This window comes from Lactuca sativa, chromosome 1 (assembly GCF_002870075.4).
Source record: "Lactuca sativa cultivar Salinas chromosome 1, Lsat_Salinas_v11, whole genome shotgun sequence".
NCBI lineage: Eukaryota > Viridiplantae > Streptophyta > Magnoliopsida > Asterales > Asteraceae > Lactuca > Lactuca sativa.
In genome coordinates, this window is record NC_056623.2 from 247900434 (window position 1) to 247921599 (window position 21166).

General features: G+C 36.3%; 1 protein-coding gene across 1 annotated transcript; it reads right to left on the reverse strand.

Annotated features, from left to right (window-relative positions):
- Positions 1-411: 411 nt before the first annotated feature.
- On the reverse strand, positions 412-21090 carry LOC111899569 (subtilisin-like protease SBT5.4). The gene is made up of 15 exons (XM_052767436.1): positions 20940-21090; positions 19946-20060; positions 7079-7109; positions 6979-6984; positions 6211-6243; positions 3386-3480; positions 3164-3261; positions 2908-3072; positions 2680-2782; positions 2028-2565; positions 1835-1929; positions 1514-1759; positions 1307-1421; positions 1030-1219; positions 412-950 (listed from the first exon to the last, which is right to left on the reverse strand). Exons 1-15 carry the CDS (start codon positions 21088-21090, stop codon positions 412-414), a joined length of 2520 nt encoding a protein of 839 aa, XP_052623396.1.
- Positions 21091-21166: the final 76 nt, after the last annotated feature.

Here is a 21166-nt window from a genome sequence, read left to right on the forward strand (position 1 = left end):
CAACATGAATGGTTAGTTGTGATTGAATATATTAAACTCTAACTATAATGAGATTCACAGTTATATAGTTCGATGCTTATTTCAATCGGAAAAGGAAATTCTTAAATATGTCATTTAACTTTTAAAGAACATTATGCAATATTGTAGTAAAAAATATAGAATTATATGAAAAGTGAAGCTTTTCAAATTATCATTGATGCTCTATCGAACTAAGTGTAGCCATCCAATGCATGTTTTCTTAACGAATCCATGAAAAGTAACTAGAAATAATAATTTTCATTATATACCTCAAATGCAATCCAATACTAATTCATTACTAGTTCCATCAAACTAAACTGTAAACTAAAAACAAAACTAAAATTTAATGAACAAGTAACAAGTCATTACTTATTCTAACTACTAACTAACGATTTACGCCACAGAAACAACGATGGGGCTCTTCACTAGGTGCTTTCCATCAGACCATATAAGTTCACCAAAAACGTAACCTTTAATCACTTTCGTGCCATCAGCTTTCACTGTCATCTGAAACTTCTTCACTTCACCTTGCTTCTGAAAATTCAAAACTTTTGGTTCCACATCTACCGATATCCCAACCGGGCTCCTAACACGAACTACATAGATACCAGGTTTATCCACATTCTTAAGTTTCCTTGTGACAGTGACTGTACCAGATAGTTTATGGACAGTTATGGAAGGGTAGTTTAAATCTAAGATGGCGTTGTTTGATTCTGGGCATTCATAAGGGTACCCAGAGAACTTCTGAAGCAAGGTTTGGTTGTATCCACTAGCGCAAAGAAAGTCAAGGTAGTCGTTTACACTTAAGTCGTAAACCAATCCTGGATCCACTGCACGGTTTGGGCAAATATCTCCAGCTCCACGACTGAATGGATTCGCCTCACTCTTACTCGCATCCATCATTGGTTGCCCCTCGTTGTCTCTCGAATTAGCTGCACGAAAACAATAACAACAATCAAACGCTAACCTACTACAATATATAATGTATATTAATTGAAGAAAGTTTAATACCAGTTGTCATGAGAGCGGATTTGATGGCAGCAGGACTCCAGTCAGGGTGAACGCTCTTGAGGAGTCCAACAACTCCAGAAACATGTGGGCATGACATAGAGGTACCTGATTCTATATTATATGGTACGTCTGTTTTCGAATCTTGGGTGAATGCTGCAATGATATTCACTCCAGGTGCTGTAATATCAGGCTGTGTAAAATTCAAGATAGCTTTCAGTTACTCATTATCGATATAATTAACACTGTTAAAATATATTTGGCAGAGAAAATTAGACACCTTGAGAATCCCTGGGGTGACTATATTTGGACCCCTAGAGGAGAAAGCGGCCATGGATGGAGCAGGTTTAATGTTCACCACAGGTGCAGGATGTGTGATGTACCCCAATGGATCACTATTATAACATAATACATGTTTCTCGTAAGTAGAGCGTATAACATGTCATGTAAGATATATTGGAGATAAAACGATATTAATGAAACTTACTTTGTAGAGCTGAGATAAGCGTATAGACGAAGCCCATCAGCATAAGTGATGTGTGTTGCTGGAAGGAAGTGAGGATCAGCGATTATTTCATTACCACTGGACTTGTCATTACAAAGAATCATGCCAGAAGCACCAGCAAGAAGAGCTACTTTTCCCTTTTCAACTCTTCCATTGCCTCCCCTTAGGCACACCAAAATCTTCCCATGCACCTTATTCGGATCGAGTGAACCTTCCTTGCAAAGCATCCTACACATAGATATCTACAATCACAAAACTGAAATAATGAAAAAGATTCAAGTAAAAAAAGTAAGTATAACATACGCATTCGTCATTGATGCATCTGCAGCTTTAGCATCTGCAGCATTAAGTAGAGGATACAATCTGTCATCTGGCAAGGATTTGGACAGGCTTAATCCCTGTTATTTTTAGAATCGTCATGAATAAAAATAATTAAGATCGTTATATATCTCACATACGAAGTAAAAAAAAAAAAAAAAAAAAAAAGTGTTTAAACCTTTAGTCGGAGTCCACTACGAAGTTCGACAAAAGCTTGAAACTCGCGATCGATTGTACTAGCTCCAACGGTTATTATCCAAGGAGCGACATTGGTGACAGTTCCGGGAGCGGGTCCATCATTCCCTGCAGAAAACACGACGGTGATACCTTTCGCGACAGCATGGAAGGAAGCAATGGCTATCGCATCTTGGAAATAATCCGAAGGAGGGCCTCCAAGCGAGACTGATAATACATCAACACCATCTTCAATCGCAACATCAAAGCCTTTCAAGATATCTGCTTCTGTACATTCACCTCCCGTTATAGTTTGAGGCCAGCAGACTTTATACGCAGCGACCCGTGCTTTTGGTGAACCACCTTTGGCTGTTCCGATTCCTATTCCATTAATACTCACTCCTGATACGAAGTTTCCACCAGCAGTTGACAACGTATGGCTACCATGTCCTTCATGGTCACGTGCATTGTTCATTGAAGTACTCAAGGCTCCATACAAGGCTATGTACCCTTTATTAAAGTACTTCGCACCAATAAGTTTACTGCAAACATCATTTTAAACTAGTATATAAATAAATAATTGATTAAGGACACAAGAATTATGTATATCTTAATGCAGAATAGAAAGGAAAAGTAACCATATACGTAATGCATACTTGTTGCAAGCTACTGAGGTTTGGTTCTCACATCCGCCCTTCCACTTTGATGGAATGGGCCCATAACCATCGTCACTGAAGCTTTGTGATTCAGGCCAAACACCTGATCGATGTAGGTGATATACATATAATTAATTAAGATGATGGATCGATTGGTATTTAATTTTTTAAACAAAATATGAATGAGATTCAAAAACTGAAATCTGACACTAAAAATTGATTACGTACCAGTGTCAAGGTTAGCAATGATGATGTTTTTACCAAATCTTGCTTTCCTCCACAAAGAGGATGAATCAATGACACCATTTCTTTCAAGCTTCAAAAAATCCCAAGAACGGGTTGTGTGTAGTTTTATCCCCTTATTTGGAAACACCGACACAACATCAGGATGATCTACATGAGTTCAGTAAAAAATGTAAGTCCCTGCATAGTAACATAATAAATAGTATAAAACTGTATATTGTAATTAGCATAGTAATTATACCTGCAAGTTTAGCAGCAGCATCCTCGTCAAGAATAGCAGAGAAACCATTAATATGCTTATCGTATGAGTAAATCATGTCCTCATCAACGCTCACTTCGCTGTACATGCAAAATATTATAATAATAAAAATTAATTAGTACTTAATTCCTAGCTTGCGGTGAAATGATATGTGTGTTTTTTTATGTATTTACATGATGCATGCATGTATGTAAAGAGATTTACCTTCCTAAAATCGAACGAAGAAACTCAAAGTGAGACTCTTTAATCTCAGACGCTTCAAGTCCATTGTTATGTCCTCCCAAATAGACTATATAAGACTGCATCAATGTATACACATCAAATATTTAATCTAAAAGCTAAAGAAATTAAGACGATGAAGATCATGCATGCATGAATGCTGCTTCAAGTTGATAATCATAGACTTGAATAAGATCACATGCATGTGTACCTTTTTGCTGTTGAAGGCTAAAGAAGACCATTGGAGCGTACATATCAGAGTGATTAAGAGGGTTAGGAAACCTCTAAACAACTTCATCTTTAGAGGCCGGCTGCTTATGGAGTTTTAGGTGATCGGGTTCTTCATATATATATATATGTAGATATGTAGGCGTAGGACTCGTAGTCTCATCCTAGTCTAAGAGCTTAATCCAATTATTAAGATAAATACGTGAGGTTTGAAATTTGAATTCTTCTTGCTTGTTGTTTAGGATAATTTATTATTCATAAATTCACCATAATAATCGGGAAGGAGTTGCGGAGAACTGTTTTGTAGGATCTCCATGTAACAACAATAGCTTATCTTCATTTTAATGCAACAACCATATTATGAAAAATCCGTAAATTGATAAGTAATTGATCATTTTGGATGTCAAATATTGGATATATATGGGCGTATTTAAATATTCTAAAATTATTTATTTTGATGTATTACATTATTCATTATTCGTTGTAATATATATATATATATATATATATATATATATATATATATATATATATATATATATATATATATATATATATATATATATATATATATATATACACACACACTAGCCGTCTACCTGCGCAAAGCGGCGGACGGCGAATAATTTGATCTCTTTAGAGTTAAAACCATTTTGCGTTCACTTCGAGAAATGAATATTAAATGACATCTATTTTTCAAAAACATTACCATATCATATTAAGGGGGTGTTTGGCTAAGCTTTTTTAAAACAACTTATTAGGTTCCACATCACTATAAGTTAAAAAAGTGTTTGGATTAAAATAACTTATTTCGGTGGGGAACCTCTAATACGTAATTTTTTCATAAGTTACCCTACACTTACTTATTAACTTATAAGCTAATAAACTAATAAGCAATAAGTTTTTTTGCCAAACACCCCCTAAATGGTTATTACTTCCATTTATACATACCCAAACCACTTGTACTGTTTATCGTCCTCTTTTTTTTCGTTTTTCTTAATTCCTTTATTAATTTAATTTCCTACTAAGGAAAATGCTAAAATATATAAATCATAGTTTATAAAAATAAACCTTTAGAATATCAGGTGTTGTGATTCAGAAGTCGATAAATATGCCTTTGAGAAGGCCAAAATACTCAGGTGTCAACTTGTTCATTGTGATTTTAAACCAAGTTTGGTCACAAATTAAAACATTTTCAACGATGGTATGTAATTCAAGGATTCATATTGATTTAGGTTCTCGAAACCTTAAAATATTGAACAAAATCTATATAGAACCTTATAATAAGGACAATAATCACCATAATCAGGAAGTCCATGTGATGAAACTTGATATTATAAGGACCAATGATGAAAAATGTTTTATTTTTAGACTAAACAAGATGAAAAATATACAAACTATCTTAATCATGTCAAATCTTGTGTTTAACCATTCTTTATTGCAAAGGTAAGATGCCAAAATATACAAACTAATGATAATACAATGCTCTAACTGACCCTCTTGGTTGAGTTCTTTGAACCTGCAAAACCAACACATTAAAGAAACATAGTAAAAACCTTTTTAGGAACAAACCTGATATAATAAAGCCATCACCCAATATATTTATAAGATAAAAATACAAAAAGTTAAAAATGATGAAATCAGTTACATGTAAGGATTAAAATAAAAACCTGTTAAGAAAGAGTCATCTGTAGGAGGGATATTTGAATCAACATGTATTTTCGGATGGTTTCAAATTTTGAATTATCCGAAATTCAGGGAAGGAGATAGAATTTGTTGAGAAATATAAGGATTCAAAACACAAGTTAAAATTTAATATTATTTTATTGATGACTACTTGTACTATTAGCTTAATGATTTGAACGTCTTAAAAAAATAATATTATTATATTCAATCTATTTTTAGAAATAGTGAGATTTCTTTTATAATATATATATATATATATATATATATATATATATATATATATATATATATATAGGGTTAGGTTATATTGTTTCTAGTAACTATTGTGTGCCAGAATGCACAGATCTGGACCGACGGATGGAATTAATCAATGTACATGATTTGAGAGTGTATGATATTACAATGGGATAACATGTACCATATAATCACACAAATTTTAGAAAATGGGTATTTTGGACAATTAACTACAATTATAAATGGAAATTTTCGGATTTTTAGGGATAATTAATTCTCGTCTTTTTAAAAAATCTGAAATTTTTAATTAATTCAATTTTAATTATAACGTAATTTGTAAAAATAACCGATTTTATTCTGTCAGAATATTTTTTTTGTTAGAATGATACTCTTTCATAATTTTATTCTATTAGAATATTACTGAAGAATAACAAAATTTTTGAATCAGATGTTTAAAAATAACAACATTCTAATATATTCTTATACATCCGAACTTAAATACAAACTCATACATATTCTTACAGACTAAAAATCTTATACATTTTAATATAATCATACATATTCTAAAAGAATATCAACAAAAATGAATAAAATTCTTAACAAATAACAACATTAATAAAATGTGAGTATGATCAAACTTTATTCATTCTTCAAGTTATTACTGTTAAGTCTTCAATGCATTCTTCCAGCCATTCCTATCACAAATACAACAAAAACTAATAATAGTTAAAAACATATAACTTGCAATACATAGAATGCATAAAGTATATTTTGACAGAATACATAGATTTTATTCTAGCAGAATACATACAAAAATATCGTATTTAATGCTAATATAATTTTAAATTCCAAATATACAAATAATGAGGGACAATAGAAATTGGAAATCAAAATCACAAATTGAACCAAAATAATACACAAACAAGTTAATTACATTTTTAAACAATTACATAAAACATATGAGTATTCTAATATCATGGTTTAATGTACATTCTAACAGAATATTCAAATAAACTATTCTACCGGAATGATTTAATGTATATTTTAACAAAATGATCAAGTAACACATTAATACATAAACTCTTTCTATTGATTAATGAAGCATTTTCTTGTTTTTTGGTTTACACAAAAAGTTTACCAATTAAAAGTAAATCGATAATTTTAGGTTTGGTAAAGAGATAATGGGACAATTGGGACTTACCCTAAATCGGTGTTGGTTTACACCCCCACTTGTGGCTATCAGTAGGTATCAATTAGGATATATGACTGTTTCCACTTCTGTGACTCAGTAAAACATCCAAATAAAACATACGTTTCTGGAAATCAAAGATTGAATCAATTAATCGGACCTTCGGACCAACATGACCGCTTCTCCACAACGGTGTTTTGGAGGTTTTGAAATCAACACAGAGTTTCTCTTCACAACTTACCGATTCCTGAGAAATCAAAACAGAAAGAGAAATAAAACGATCAAGAACTTATCTTTGAGCTTTGAAAATATCAATTAACGATTTGAGTGTGTGTATATACCATTTCTGTTGTGTTGATTGTTGTTTGGTTTCTGTAAATTAGAATCTAAAATCAGATACCTGAACTTTAAATCAGAATAAGAGAGTTTGAAGGAGTAGATGAATAACAAAGAATATGAAGGATGAGAATGACGGCGGAGGTGAGTGGTGACGCAGCCATATAAAAGAACCGACAGTGACAGAGTATCGTGAAGTATTAAATAGTAGGAGAAAGGGAGTGAGAAAAATGATGATGATCGGTCGACTAAGAATTGAAGATGGAAGGGGAAATAACCCTTATCGAGGACAAGGGTATGTGGATTACCGGACCAGAGAAAGAAGAACAGGAGGCGGCAATCGCCAGGATTTCCTCCCCGTTCGCTCCTCACTTCTCATTCACGTTCACGGACCCCATAACAGCGTCATTGCTCCTCCACATCCCCTTCTTCAACCTCATCATACCCTAGATTCCATCATCGATTGCGAGACAAGAGTGTGTGCTCCCTTTTGGATCCGTCGATTGTAGAAGAAGAAGCAGAAGCGGTGGATCAGATTTAGGGTTGTTCTAAATTTATTTTGTTTCCTACGTGATATAAGGAATATTAATTATCTACCATAATTAACTATACAAAGATTACTATAATACCCTTAAATGATTTATTTTTTCCTAAATTCCTATTGGTGCAGTCATGCATACAATAGTTGCTAAAAACATTTGAACCTAACTCTCTCTCTCTCTCTCTCTCTCTATATATATATATATATATATATATATATATATATATATATATATATATATATATATATATATATTAAAATTGTCCATCCTTAGCTCCAGGAAAGTGGCTAAGGGATGGCAAAAATGGTCCTTTAAGTATTCATTTTGTTGCAATTTGGGATTTGTGATAAGGGGATAACGAAAATGGTTCTTTAACTATACCTTTTGTTGCAGTAATGTTCCTAACCATTTTGGCATAATTCACCAATTTCTTTTTAGGAAATACAATTTGCTCCATGTAATTTTTCATTTTTATTCATTTATTATTTTTTAAATGTTTGGATTAGTTTTGTGAATGTCTGTTGTGTGTACACGTGTTTGCTTTTGCTTTGCCTCACGGTTTTTTACCTAATCAAATTATGATATGTTTAATGCCTCTTCACCTTATCTCCATACGCCTACGTTGATTAGTACTTCAAGTTTCTTCCTTCCACCGCCTTATCCAAATGTTCTCTTCTCTTTCTTCCTTCCACCGCTCCTCATCCAAACTCTTTTTCTCTTTCTTTTGTAAGAAGTCGACGGGCGAAGACAATAGATCGATCCGGATGGGTTTTTCTATTCGATTAGGGTTCAGTGGGAAACAGAGTCGAGTCCATACTTCTCAGTTAGTTGTATCCTTCTATACAGTTTCCTTCGTATACTCCTGATGAAAACAATTTGAGCCGTGAGAAACGACATCGGTGCACCAGTTGAAATTGGAGGTCGTCGGTGGCAGGTGAAGGCTGAGATAGGAGGCGACATGCGTTTTCAGGCGATGTTATTGGTTGTCGTCGGCCAACATCGAAGAAATTGAACCCTAGATGCCATCGACGCAAATCGATATCTTCCACCTGCACCGTCTTCTTATGTAAACTCCACCAGGCGATGTTCCTTTGCTCTCCACCATCATCACCGTCTAGCAGCACTTCAATTAACAACTTCTAACTAGGTAAGGAGTTCCCTTTTTTCACTTCTATTCATAAATTTAATATTTTTTTGAAAAGTCACCGATTTTATACTAATTATGGAAGACACTTTGAAACAGTAGATTATCGTGACATTGCTGAGAGAGTTCTTCTCTGGTAATTGTTTGTTGGAAATTTATTTTCATATATTCTTTAACTAGGTGTGAAACTCGTGTATTACACGGATTGATTTAAAAAAAAATTAAACATTAAAGTGTAAATAAAAAATATTTTTTACTGTACAACTTTAAAATAAGGAAAAACATATTAATTGCAATTCAATATCTTATATATGATATTTAATACTTTACATATATAAGTATATGACTTTAATTTTAAAAAATGAAACAAACCAAAATTTGACAAGTGGATAATATTTATTTCAAAAATTCCATAAAATGACAAGTGTCAAAACTCATAAGAGATTGACATGTGGCAAAAAAACCTTCATTTATTAAGGAGGATTTGGTTCATTCCTTCTGTTTCTTCTCTTCTGTTCCTTGATCGAATCTTGAGCTATAAAGAACATCGTTAAAGACCATCTTCATAGGGGTTCCTCTCTATCTATTGATGATAGTTCAGACATGATAAGGTCCCCAGACAACACTTACACATATGCCTTCTATTGCTTCCAAAGCAAGCGAACTGAATTAATCAGTTGTGGGTATGATTTTCTTACATCGTTTTCTAAGTATTTCACATAGTTTAAGAACATCTGTCTGTTTTATTTGGAAATTGATTTGGTTGCTCAAAGTTGTAGGTTCTCGATCAAAACTCATTATAAAATTAAACCCTATGACATGCACGCCCATAAGGTGTTCGCTGAAATCCCTAAGCCAATTAAGGTACTCATTCCACTTTACTTTACCACATTCATTACTTGATTATCTTTTATTAGGATTTTTCGTGAATTATATAATTTCTCTTTATAGTTCAAATGATAGTGAACAATTATTCAAAATTTATACTGGTTTCAGTTGTGATGATGATGCTGGTGTTGTTGGAGAACAGAAATTTCCCAGGTAATTTTTTTTATTTGTGATGGTGGTTGCTCAATGATATTCATATTAAATCAATGCATAAATATGTTGTTGAATCTCATTCATTATGTTCCATCATATAGAACCAAGTACCTTTCTTGCATATCAACCAATAAAATGCCTTTGTTATATCTTCATTTCTCTAAAACCAATACGCATGACAACAACTTTAGGTTGAGATTTACGTAAAAAAACTAAATTGTTTATATATTATAGAAAACAATTTTTGGTAGTACAAAAAAACTCAGTACACATTTAATGTCACGTTTTAGCAAATGGGATGACTGTTAGTTTAAGCTACAAAGGAGCAACTTTTAACATAAGGGTAAAACGGTCATTTTATCTAAACATAATGGTGAAATGGTCATTCCTTCACATAAATACTAATTTCATTTTCAACAGATGGGTTTCTCCTATCCGGTTCAACTTTTGACCATTTTGCCCCTCGTATTACTTTGGTGAAATTCAACATTTTTGCTTTACAAATAGGGATGACAAATTTATGGTGTTTTTGAAACAACCCAAAAATACGACCCAAAAATTTCATTTTTTCAATATAACCAAAAACCATAAATCTGAGTATCATATCATAAAACCACACACTATGTTTCTCAACCATAATAAAAATACTGTGAGGAAAACTGTATCATAACTGAAACATATCATAATCAAGAAACTGAATCAACTCCCAGGAATAAAACTGAAGCTGTGGTGTGTGCGATGCCATCATCCCGAGCTCTTCCCTTTGCTTGCAGAAGTACCTGAAACCAAAACTGAAACTGTAAGCACGAAGCTTAGTGAGATCCCCCAAACTACCACTTAACATACAATACATATAAAGCACATACTGGGCCTTGCCCTCTGCATCAGACCGAAGTCCGGAACTAGCTGCATCGGACCGAAGTCCGGAACTGACTGCATCGGACCAAAGTCCGGAACTGACTGCATCGGACCGAAGTCCGGAACTAACTGCATCGGACCGAAGTCCGGAACTACTCATCATAGCATGGCATAACACATAACAACTAACATAAACTCACATACTGCATTCTGCATCGGACCATAGTCCGGAACATATAACACACAACGTGCTTGTATCACGGAGACATCAAGCATACTGAACTACTGCTTCGGACCGAAGTCCGGAATTGCTACTAACTAAACGGGCCGACATTGTGGCCGTAGACCCGTTCCTACTGGAAGGAAACTCACCTCGTGAACTGGCTGCTGTGTGTATGGCTCTGGAAGCTAACTGCTGCTGCTTCGGTATCTCCCCGGCTACAAATCCATAACACACTGAATCAAATGCTAATCACTGCACTGGGGTAAAATGACTCTTTTACCCTTGGTCAAAGTCAACTCTCCTGATCAAAGTCAACTCTCCTAGTCAAAGTCAACCCACAGTTGACCTGACTCGCCGAGTTGGGCCGCCAACTCGCCGAGTCCCTATTCTCACTTCTCAACCCTACTCGTTGCTACTCGTCGAGTATGGCATCAACTCGACGAGTTCCCTTTCGAATCCACAACTCAGGCAATCTGCATCCGACTCGCCGAGTTGTATGAACAACTCGACGAGTTGTTCTTCGAGCTAAGAAGATTGCCTTGGACTTGCCAAGTTGTATGAACAACTCGCCGAGTCCCTCCATTACTGAGTCTGACCTCAAACTTGCTGAGTCCACTCTACCACTCACTGGTCCCACTCGGCATCACTCAATAAGGGAAAATCGGGGACTCGTGACTCGACTCGCCGAGTCGTTCTTTGTCACAACTAGAAATTTTGTGTCATGTAATCTATACACTCAAGCTAATGTGAATCAAAAGCTTAAGAACATGTGTAACACCTATGATTATGACATCAAAAACTTCAATCAAATACATCATACAAAGTACTACAAATAGTCATCAAACAATTGGAGACCTTAGAAGTCCTTGTTTAAGTCCATTTTGGACTAGGACTTCCCTATTGGATCCAAAGGGACCAATAAGCTTCCAATTAGACTATCATGGGCTTAGAACCCTAATTGGGCTCTAATTGGACCCACACTAATTTATTTCAACATTTTGGGCCATGTTGGGCCTAGAATGAAATGAATTAAAAGCCTTGATACATGAATAACCTAAACTAGTCCAATAAAAATATAAAAATCCTACCACATTCTTTTAGACTTAAAACATACCCAAGATTAACTCTAATATTGGGCTTAGGGACAAAGGCCCAAATTTTTCCTTTTCCTTTCCAAATTCTCGGCCCAATGCCCAAGCCCAAGAGGAAATGGAAGAGTTGACTTAATGCATGCCACCTCATTATTAACCAAAGGGTATCTATGCATGGAACTCATACTTCCAAGCACATATCACTTCAAAGATCACTTCTCTTCTCTCCTCTCTCTCACTCTCGGCCACATTCAAACACACACAAAAATTTACTCATTCTTCTCTCAAAGAAACTCTCTCCTTTCCTCTCCATAATTTCGAGATTCTAAGAAGCTTTCAAGAGGATCTTTCAAGCTAATCATCATCTTAGGTAAGTATTTAGTTATATCCATGATCTAGCTATTTCATTCCATCAAAGATCTCTCCTAAATCTACTCTAACTTGTGTTCATGCATCTTAGAAGTCACCAAACTCGAGACCTACCAAGGAAAGGTGCTAAGGCCGAAAATCACTTCATTTTTCCTTCCATTTTCTCGTCAAAACCGAAACCACACTAAGGTGAGCTTCATACCCCCTATTTTTTGTTTTTATGAGTTTTGTGGGGGGGGGGGGGTGGGGGAATACAAGTGAAAGTGTAGATCTATATGTGTTTTGTATGCTTTGTATGATTTCCATGCTTATATGTGTGCTTTTGTGTGTTATAATGTTGGATCTAGCCACAAAACCCCTCAAAACCGAGATATACTTTATGTTAAATGATTCTAGCATCAAATATATTTCTACATACAAAGTGTTCCTAGAAAAATAGCTAAATGGCTTAGTAACATTTTCTTTGGGCTAAAAACACAATTTTTGGACCTAAAATGTGAAAAATACAAAGTTAAGGGCCCAAATTGACATTTCACGAATTCTGATGGATGAGGTGTGTCAAAACAGTTTCAATAAAACAATTTCTGGAAATATACTCATTTGGAGGATTAAAAACATAAATTTCAAGCTTAATGGGCTAAAAATGACATTTTCGGCCCAATGAGGCCCATTATGCGAGATTTTCTGTTTTGGAGGGCCAAAACTGTGTTTTCCTGTAAAACAGTGGACTATAAGTGTTCCAAGTCCTTTTCAAAGGTTTAAAATGCTTTTTAAATTTAAAAAGGACCAAAGTTGCAAAGATTTTACAATTTGGGCCAAAATTGTCAAAGTTGCGAAAAAGAAGGGCTATTACCGAGAAAACTGCTATTTCAGGGACTAAAACTGTTTTCTATGAAAAATATGCTGAAAAATATTAATTTCAATAATTTTTGGTGTTAAAATGTCAAGAAAATTGATTTAAGGATCAAACCGGAAAGTATTTAATTAAAGGGTTGAAAAAGTAAATTTTACAAACAATGAGGGGCTGAAAACAGAAAACTTCCAAGGCTAATTCAATACACGCAATTTGATCAAATGATGGCACCGCGACTATCGACGAAATACAATACACTACAATACCAAAAGTCGTTGTTAAACGAATTGGTTCGGTCTCGAACCAATGAAATTCGAAACTACTAACACGACGACACTACGACATTACGATTCATACAAGTAACGTTTGGGAATTCAATATACATGCGAGTGTGCACAAACGTCTACGCACCATCTTTGGGCCCCAAAAGTGTAAAATCTTGTTTGTTGGGCCTAGCTAGCCCAATGACCTGATCTTAAGGCCCGAAGACCTCTATCTTACGAAGTGTTGGGTTTTACCGATCTGACACAACGTAAAAGGACTTTCAATGGCTTGTATACTACTGGTCCCCAAGGGTCCTTTGGTATTGCTAGTAAAGTCTACATTTCATGCGAGGCGGGTCTGGGACCCCTCGTACATTTTTATCCCCAACCGGTTAATGGAGTCATCGAGGTCTTCGTGTCCTCTTTCTCTTCGGATGTGGGACTACACATAGTCAGGGCGGTTGGATAACGTGATTAATACGGACGACGCCTACGGGATCGTTAGTATAGCTATAAACTGGTCGTTTGTGTAATGTGTGTTTGTAGCAAATAATCATGCTCAAAAATAATCCAACGTCGCCTGGGACTGACACTACGCGCTATGCAATGGTTTCAATGTGACTTCATGGAATTCAAGGAATTAGGAAAACATCGGGTTTTCCTAGGGTTTTCAATACATACAGATTTGAAATGCATACAACTTCAATGAACAATTTTTACAAGTATAGAAACAAACAAGCATACCTATGGATCTTCACAAACGTTTTCAAAAGCATTTCTTTTCAGAAAATATCGGATTTTCTGGTGGTTTTCAAACGATACGAAACATTGTTTTTCTTCAAATACCGCTTATGAACTCACCAACATTTCACATGTTGACGTTTTTCAAAATACTTGTATTCTCAGGGAACCAGTGAAACAAAGGAAATCATATTCAGTGATGGCTTGCAGTTTATTTATGTACGAATCGAACAATTTATTTTTGGGAATGTAATGTTTAAACAATGTACTTCATGTAAACTCTACTGGTTGTACTATATTAATGCATGGTGACGAATGTTGTTACGTTTCATATATGTTCAATGTTATGGTATTCAATTGAGTCACGGCAGCCCCCGAACGTTTCCGCCGCCTGGTTCGGGGGTGTGACAGGTTGGTATCAGAGCTTTGTTTATAATGAACTAGCATGTCGAGCCACACATTGATATGCAACTATAAACCAAAAAGAGGGACTAACATAACTCGGAACAAAACAAGTAAATAAAACACACTTGCTTGCATTAGGGATAAGAACCTAATGCCGAATCAAACACAATAATGCTGGTATCTCGGTTAATTCGGGACTGTTCTTAGTGATACCAAGGAGTGAATGTAGCCTGATCAACTACATTCTCTCCAAAGTAAAACTAACACACGTCTTGATGAGATCGGGATAGCTAGGGAACCTAAAACTATATCTTTATCACCAAAAAGAGAATGTTCGCTTAGTCTGTATAATAGTCATAGCACCCTAGGAATAATGTTAGCATATTTACATACTCGCGCAGACAGCATGGCTGGTTTTTCATCACCCTGGAGACCCCCCCTATTTCCCTAATCAGGGAAACAACGGGTGGTTAGAAGAGGAGGAGACTGAGGAAGAGCAGCAGGGTATCCAGTTTCATCAGGTCCTAGTAGCTCACGGGATGCTTGAGGACGAACCGGGAGAGAATCCAGGGGAAGCACACCACGTCGGACCCGACGAATACGTAGACACTGACTACGAATTTGGAGAGATCGACGACGACGACGAGGAAGGTCAGGTCGGGGATCAGGACCCCGTCCCTCCATGCGAGAACGAGGCACAACCAGATTACCCCGCTCCACCAGTGAACACCCCAAGAGAGAACCGTTCCCTCGAAGCTGAGATCGCCGCACTGCGACAACAGCTGTATGCTATGGAAGCTCGGGCAGTGCAAGCGGAGCATGAGAGGGATGAGGTTATTGGAGATATGGAAGAGATGGCGCAGCTACTGGCGCAACATTTCGGCATATGACCTCGGCACCACCTCCAGACACAGCTCATCGCGGTTAGGGGATAGACTTATCATAGTAGGTCATTAGGAACTATGCTATGTACTCCGGCTCTATGTTTAAGTGATTACACTACTCATGGAGCCGTTATGCTGTCGGATTAGTGTCACTTATGTATGCTCTTACGAGCAAATTTTCTTGTATTAAATGCGGATAATATTAATGAACTTTTATGTGTTTTGCTATGATATTACCAGTTGTTATGTGTTGAGACGTTATGATCGTATGCCCGATGGTAGAAATGTCTAAGTTCATACCATACACCTAGTTAGTAGGATCACAACCTCACAGGAACCACATACACTCAACATCTTTCCGTTTCATGACAGAAAGATGCCTCGCCGAGCTACTCACAGAAATCCCGAACTGACCCCGCCCGAAGTTGACACCACTGCTTTCCAGGCAGCCGTGTCTGCTACGGTCACAACAGCTATGGCACAACTTCACCGAGGGAACAACGGAGGAGGCAACGGGCAAGGATCCGGAAGTTCGAACAACGGGACGAATCAAGGACCCACTAAAACGTGCACCTACAAGGACTTCACAAACGCTAAACCACGAACTTTCAACGGCACTGGAGGGGTGATCACTCTGAAGCGATGGATCGAGAAGGTAGAGTCGGTATTCGAGATATGTGATTGCCCCGAGCAGATGAAGGTGAAGTTCGCGCCTGTACTTTTGTGGACCAAGCACTCACTTGGTGGAACGGACACGTAGAAGCTATGACGCTCCCTGTAGCCAACTCTATACCATGGACAGAGATGAAAGAAATGTTAATGGCTGAGTACTGCCCCCGAGGCGAAATACAGAAGATGGAGCAGGAGCTATGGAATCTCACTGTGCAGAATGGGAACATCGATGCCTACATATCGAGATTTAGCGAACTACCTCTGCTGTGCCCGGGTATGATCACATCAGAAGGAAAGAAGATTGAACGATTCATGTGGGGACTGACATCCCCCATTCAAGGGAATGTGATAGCTGCGAACTTTGAAACGTTTGACAGTGCGAAGAGATTGGCGAAGAGGTTATATGATCATAACAACAAGAAGGGCGAGAAGCCAGTGGAGACTGAGAAGAAAAAGGAGGGTGATGGAAGGAAAGGGAAGAACAACAAGAGAAAGGGGCGTCAGGGCCCCGAGACCTCTAAAAAGCAGCAAACAGTGGCAGTTAACGCTGTCACCGCACCGGTTCCAGCCACACCACATGCTCCAGCCTCAGCTGCTTCAAATACTTCAAGACCCTATTCCGGTAATCTTCCCAAATGCAATAAGTGCGGGTTTCACCATCTTGGCGAATGCAGGGAATTCCATTGCACCAGTTGCAACCGAAGGGGACACACCGCAAGGTTCTGCAGGGCTTACCCTCCTCAGAACCAGAGTCAGGGAAACAACCCGAACAACAACAACAACCACCGCAATAACAACAACACCAATGTCGGCGGCAACAATGCAGGGCCTAGCCACACCTGCTTCGGGTGTGGAAGGACGGGGCATTTTCGCCGAGATTGCCCTAACAACAACAATTTAGGAAACAGAGGAGCAGGAAGGATGCTGACTATGGGTCAGAGTGATGCAGTTTAGGACCCCGCAGTTGTGACCGGTACGTTCCTCCTAAACCACACTTATGCATGCATCTTTTTTGACACCAGAGCGGAGCGAAGTTTCGTAAGCGAGAAGTTCAAACATTTATTAAAACAACAACCCCAGAAGCTAAATGAAACCTATACGGTGGAAATGGCCAATGGGAAAACCGAATCCACTGGGGAGATCTACATCGGATGTACCCTAACCCTTAACTCGATTAGCACGTAAAGATTCTATCTTTACGTGCCCATATGCATCCATGAAGCTAAAATGGCTCAAAAAGCATAATAATGGCTAGATCAAGGGTTTTCATGCAAAGTATCTTCAAAAAGGCAATAGATCCGGACTCTACAACTCCTAAATGAACAGATCTAAGGATATCTTGATCTACTAAGGCATCCATACACTCATAAGGCTTGAGAAAGGCCTCAAACTATTACTAGAAGAGTTCTAATGGAAATTTGAAGCATAAAAGGGGAGGAAATCCGAAGAATACCTCAATGGATTATGATTTTCCCTTGAATCTTTGCTCTACACCTCTTCCCCTTGCTCCTTTCTTCTTCTTCTTCTTCTTCAAGCCTTCAAAATATCACACAAGAACACTTAAATCACTCAAGGATGGATTAGGGTTTTCTCACAGCTCTCTCTGAGGGTGAAGGAGGTTAGATTGGGGGCTATAAGGTGGTTTAAATAGTGAGCAACCCGGGGATTTAGGGTTTCTTCCAGGCAGGCAGACACGCCGAGTCCCGAATATGGACTCGCCGAGTCGCCGACTAACACGTGCTCGAAATCCCGTCCCTACTCGGCGAGTCAGGCTATGAACTCGCCGAGTCCCTCTTGCAAACTTCTAATTAAATACCATGGAATCATCATACCGGAGACGGGTCGTTACAGTTTTGCAGTTGAAAAAACTCAAACCTCATGTTCTTCTTGGTTTATAAGTTTCTAAATTAAACGAATGTTTTTCATGAAATATGTTCAACAATTCCAATTTGGCTTTATGTCTTTCTAAAAGAAACCAAGAAAGAAACCTCACATGTGTCATAAAAAGTATGTATAAGAATATTTATAAAAGTATCTAATATATATACATATGAACACGAAACAATCGTTTCACTTCTCAATATGGTTTTCCGAACTTTTAAAATGAATTATTCCAACATTTCATGTAAATTTGATCATTTTTAAACTGCAGTCTCTGTGGACAGGAACCTGCTATGATGTATGGTTTTAGTTTATATCTACATAATTCTGTAGCTTCTTTGAGAAACAACTTGGGAGGTTCCTCCTACATGATCTTTTTATCAGGTAAAGATTAAATTTATATAAATTTGTCATCTTTCATGCATAGTTTTATAAAAAAGATTGAGTCTTTTCCTTTCTTTTTATTTGGGTTTTTTCAACTTTCGTACAAAGATTGAATCTTTACGCTTCTTTATGATTCAAGTTTTTCTGATTTCATTAAAATATTGGATCTTTACCTTTCTTTTGATTCGGGTGTTCTATCAGACATCAATTTCTAGACTGTGCTCATAGAACCCAGTTTGTGATTGCTTGGTGGTTAGAAATACTCAAATTATATAGCCAAAAAGAAAAACAAAAAAAACAAAAGGTAATAACTACCGTCCATCTGTTTATTGGTCTAATTTATCTTCACCATTGAAGATACATGCATATATTACCCTACTATACTTTGAGAAGACTACTAAACTATGATATTGTATTTTCCAAAAAATGGAAGGTAGGTTTTCCTTTTTTTTTTTTGTTATATACCCTGATTATTTCTTAACAGATAAATAAAAAATTAATTTTTTTTTATCAAAAAAACGATTTTTAAAATTGAGATGCACACAATCCAAAAAATTATTGATGGGGTATCATGAAAGGACGCACGACCAACACCAAAATGACAGTCTTTTGATTTTTTTTCATCTTATATGCATATTTGAAACACTTAGATGTCAATCTGGTAGCAAGAACGTGTTCTATGAGAAATAGTGTGGGTTTTAAGTTTTAACATCTATACACAAATTTTTTGTTATCATTTTCCATATAAGACTAAACAGAAATTATGATAAATGGGGGCTAGAATGGGGAGAATAGGAGCTAATGATGGTGGGTATGTTATTTATGTTCAATACAATGATTACCAGGTTAGAGTTTTAGGTTAACAGTGATTTTAATTGGTTGCTTCTGATATTGCACTCATGGAACCACACTACTAATACATCATTTATTGCTTTTATGCAGCTACACGAGGATAACATTTTGATGTGTTTTGGTAGTTAACATGAGATGACATACCATCCTTAAGAGTTAAGACTAATTTAATAATTTCTTATTCCTCTAAATACCCATCGTGGTTAAGAAGCTTGGTTACTACAAGTTATAGTTTTAAGGGGTCTTATGGCTTAGCAGATAATTCAACAATTTGACTTAATATGTTGAGATGACACAAAAATTATGGCATGAAATTACTTTTTTGAGATTAAATGAGTACTTAGATGCCCTATGTTGCAAAATTAATTTGTTTAATGTGTAAGGGGTATAAGGGATATAGGTACATGACCGAATGCAAATTGAAATTTTCATAAAATATTTGGCTATTGATTGTTTTATATGAGTTATTATATGTGTAGATGATGCCTTCTGTAACTAGGATAAGAGGTGATGATGACAGGAAGGGAAATAGGGGTGAATTGGTCATTTCAGGATCACCAAGTGTACTATTGCTTTTGTAACTTAAGATTAGACTTTTAATTCTTATACAATTGATTCAAATTCAATTTTTGTAACTTTATTTCTTACCCATAATAGCAACATACTTACACTTCGATACCAATATGATCAATGGCCATCAAATTACCAACCATATATTGAGGATCCCATGGGTTTTCTTTGACATTAGTGGCAAATCTAACCCCCGCGAAGCGGAGTTTCTTATCTAGTTATTAGATTTAAATAGAAATGATAATAGATATTTGGTATTGTGGATTAAAGATAATTTGACGAATTTCGGATATTTTAAAGAAATATCAAAAATTTAGGGTGCAATTGAAAAGTTTGACATATTAAATTCTAAAATTTGGAAGTATGTGTCAATAATAGAAAAACAAACGTCATTTCTCTTTTGTGCTCTAACATAAAACCATATAACTTATATGTTAAATCTATTTCTTAATAAAAGACTTTTTAAAAAGTCAAGTGTCATTTTTTTAAACTACTATGTTGTCACGTGTCATTTCTTCAACAATTCGTGTCATTCCTTCAACAATTCACTCACTCGTTTTCCCACCCATTGCCTATTCATCTATTCGACCGTCATCTCCTCTAAATCAGCTCCTCTGATTACCATTTCCGTATTTATTGCCTAAAATCCTTTAAATTCAAATTATTAGATAATCAATTCCCTTATATTGTTTGACAACTAATCTTCTCTTCATCGAATCTCCCTTTGATTATTTATTTTTGTGTTTATCAACATCATCATTATAAGAGTGCGATATAGATGAAAACCAAGAGCTGATCAAGCAACATGTTTTTGGTGTACATGTTTGCGATCGATAATCATTGAAGCTGGTTAGCCATCTCTCTTATCTGTCGGAGCTTCTCTGTCTTGCATACTGTATCTTCTTGCTTATCTCTGAAAACCAAAAAAACTCTAGACGTTGGTTTTTGCTTAATTATCTCGCAATTGGTAAGTAGTTTTTGTGTCTTTTTTGTTGGTTTCTTGATTCTCGAAACAACATTAGCCGATAGTTCCACAATTTTGCACTTGTAATCGTAACCATCTCTTCCAATCGATTCATTGATGTTATCAAACCTGGATTCACCACCAATTCCCTAGCACACATCGGAGGGTCAACCCTCCTTACGCACCCACATCTTGAACAATTCAAAAATTGCCTCCCAGGGTTACTATCCGTCCACGAGGTCACCTTCGTTGTTTCCATTCCACATTTACAAATCGCCATCTTCGACACTTGCAAAAGAGTTTTCCAAATGGATGCACAGTAGAATGAGAATAGATAAGGGTGGTTTTCAAAATGA

What these genes read in the sequence shown, in the direction of transcription:
- LOC111899569 (XM_052767436.1), bottom strand. Translation starts at nt 21,090, where the DNA reads ATGGCGATTTGTAAATGTGGAATGGAAACAACGAAGGTGACCTCGTGG. An exon ending in TGCTGCTGCTAAACTTGCAG is followed by an intron (nt 3,073 to 3,163) that starts GTATAATTACTA and finishes GAACTCATGTAG; the next exon opens with ATCATCCTGATGTTGTGTCG. An exon ending in GCTTATCTCAGCTCTACAAA is followed by an intron (nt 1,422 to 1,513) that starts GTAAGTTTCATT and finishes ATGTTATAATAG; the next exon opens with TGATCCATTGGGGTACATCA.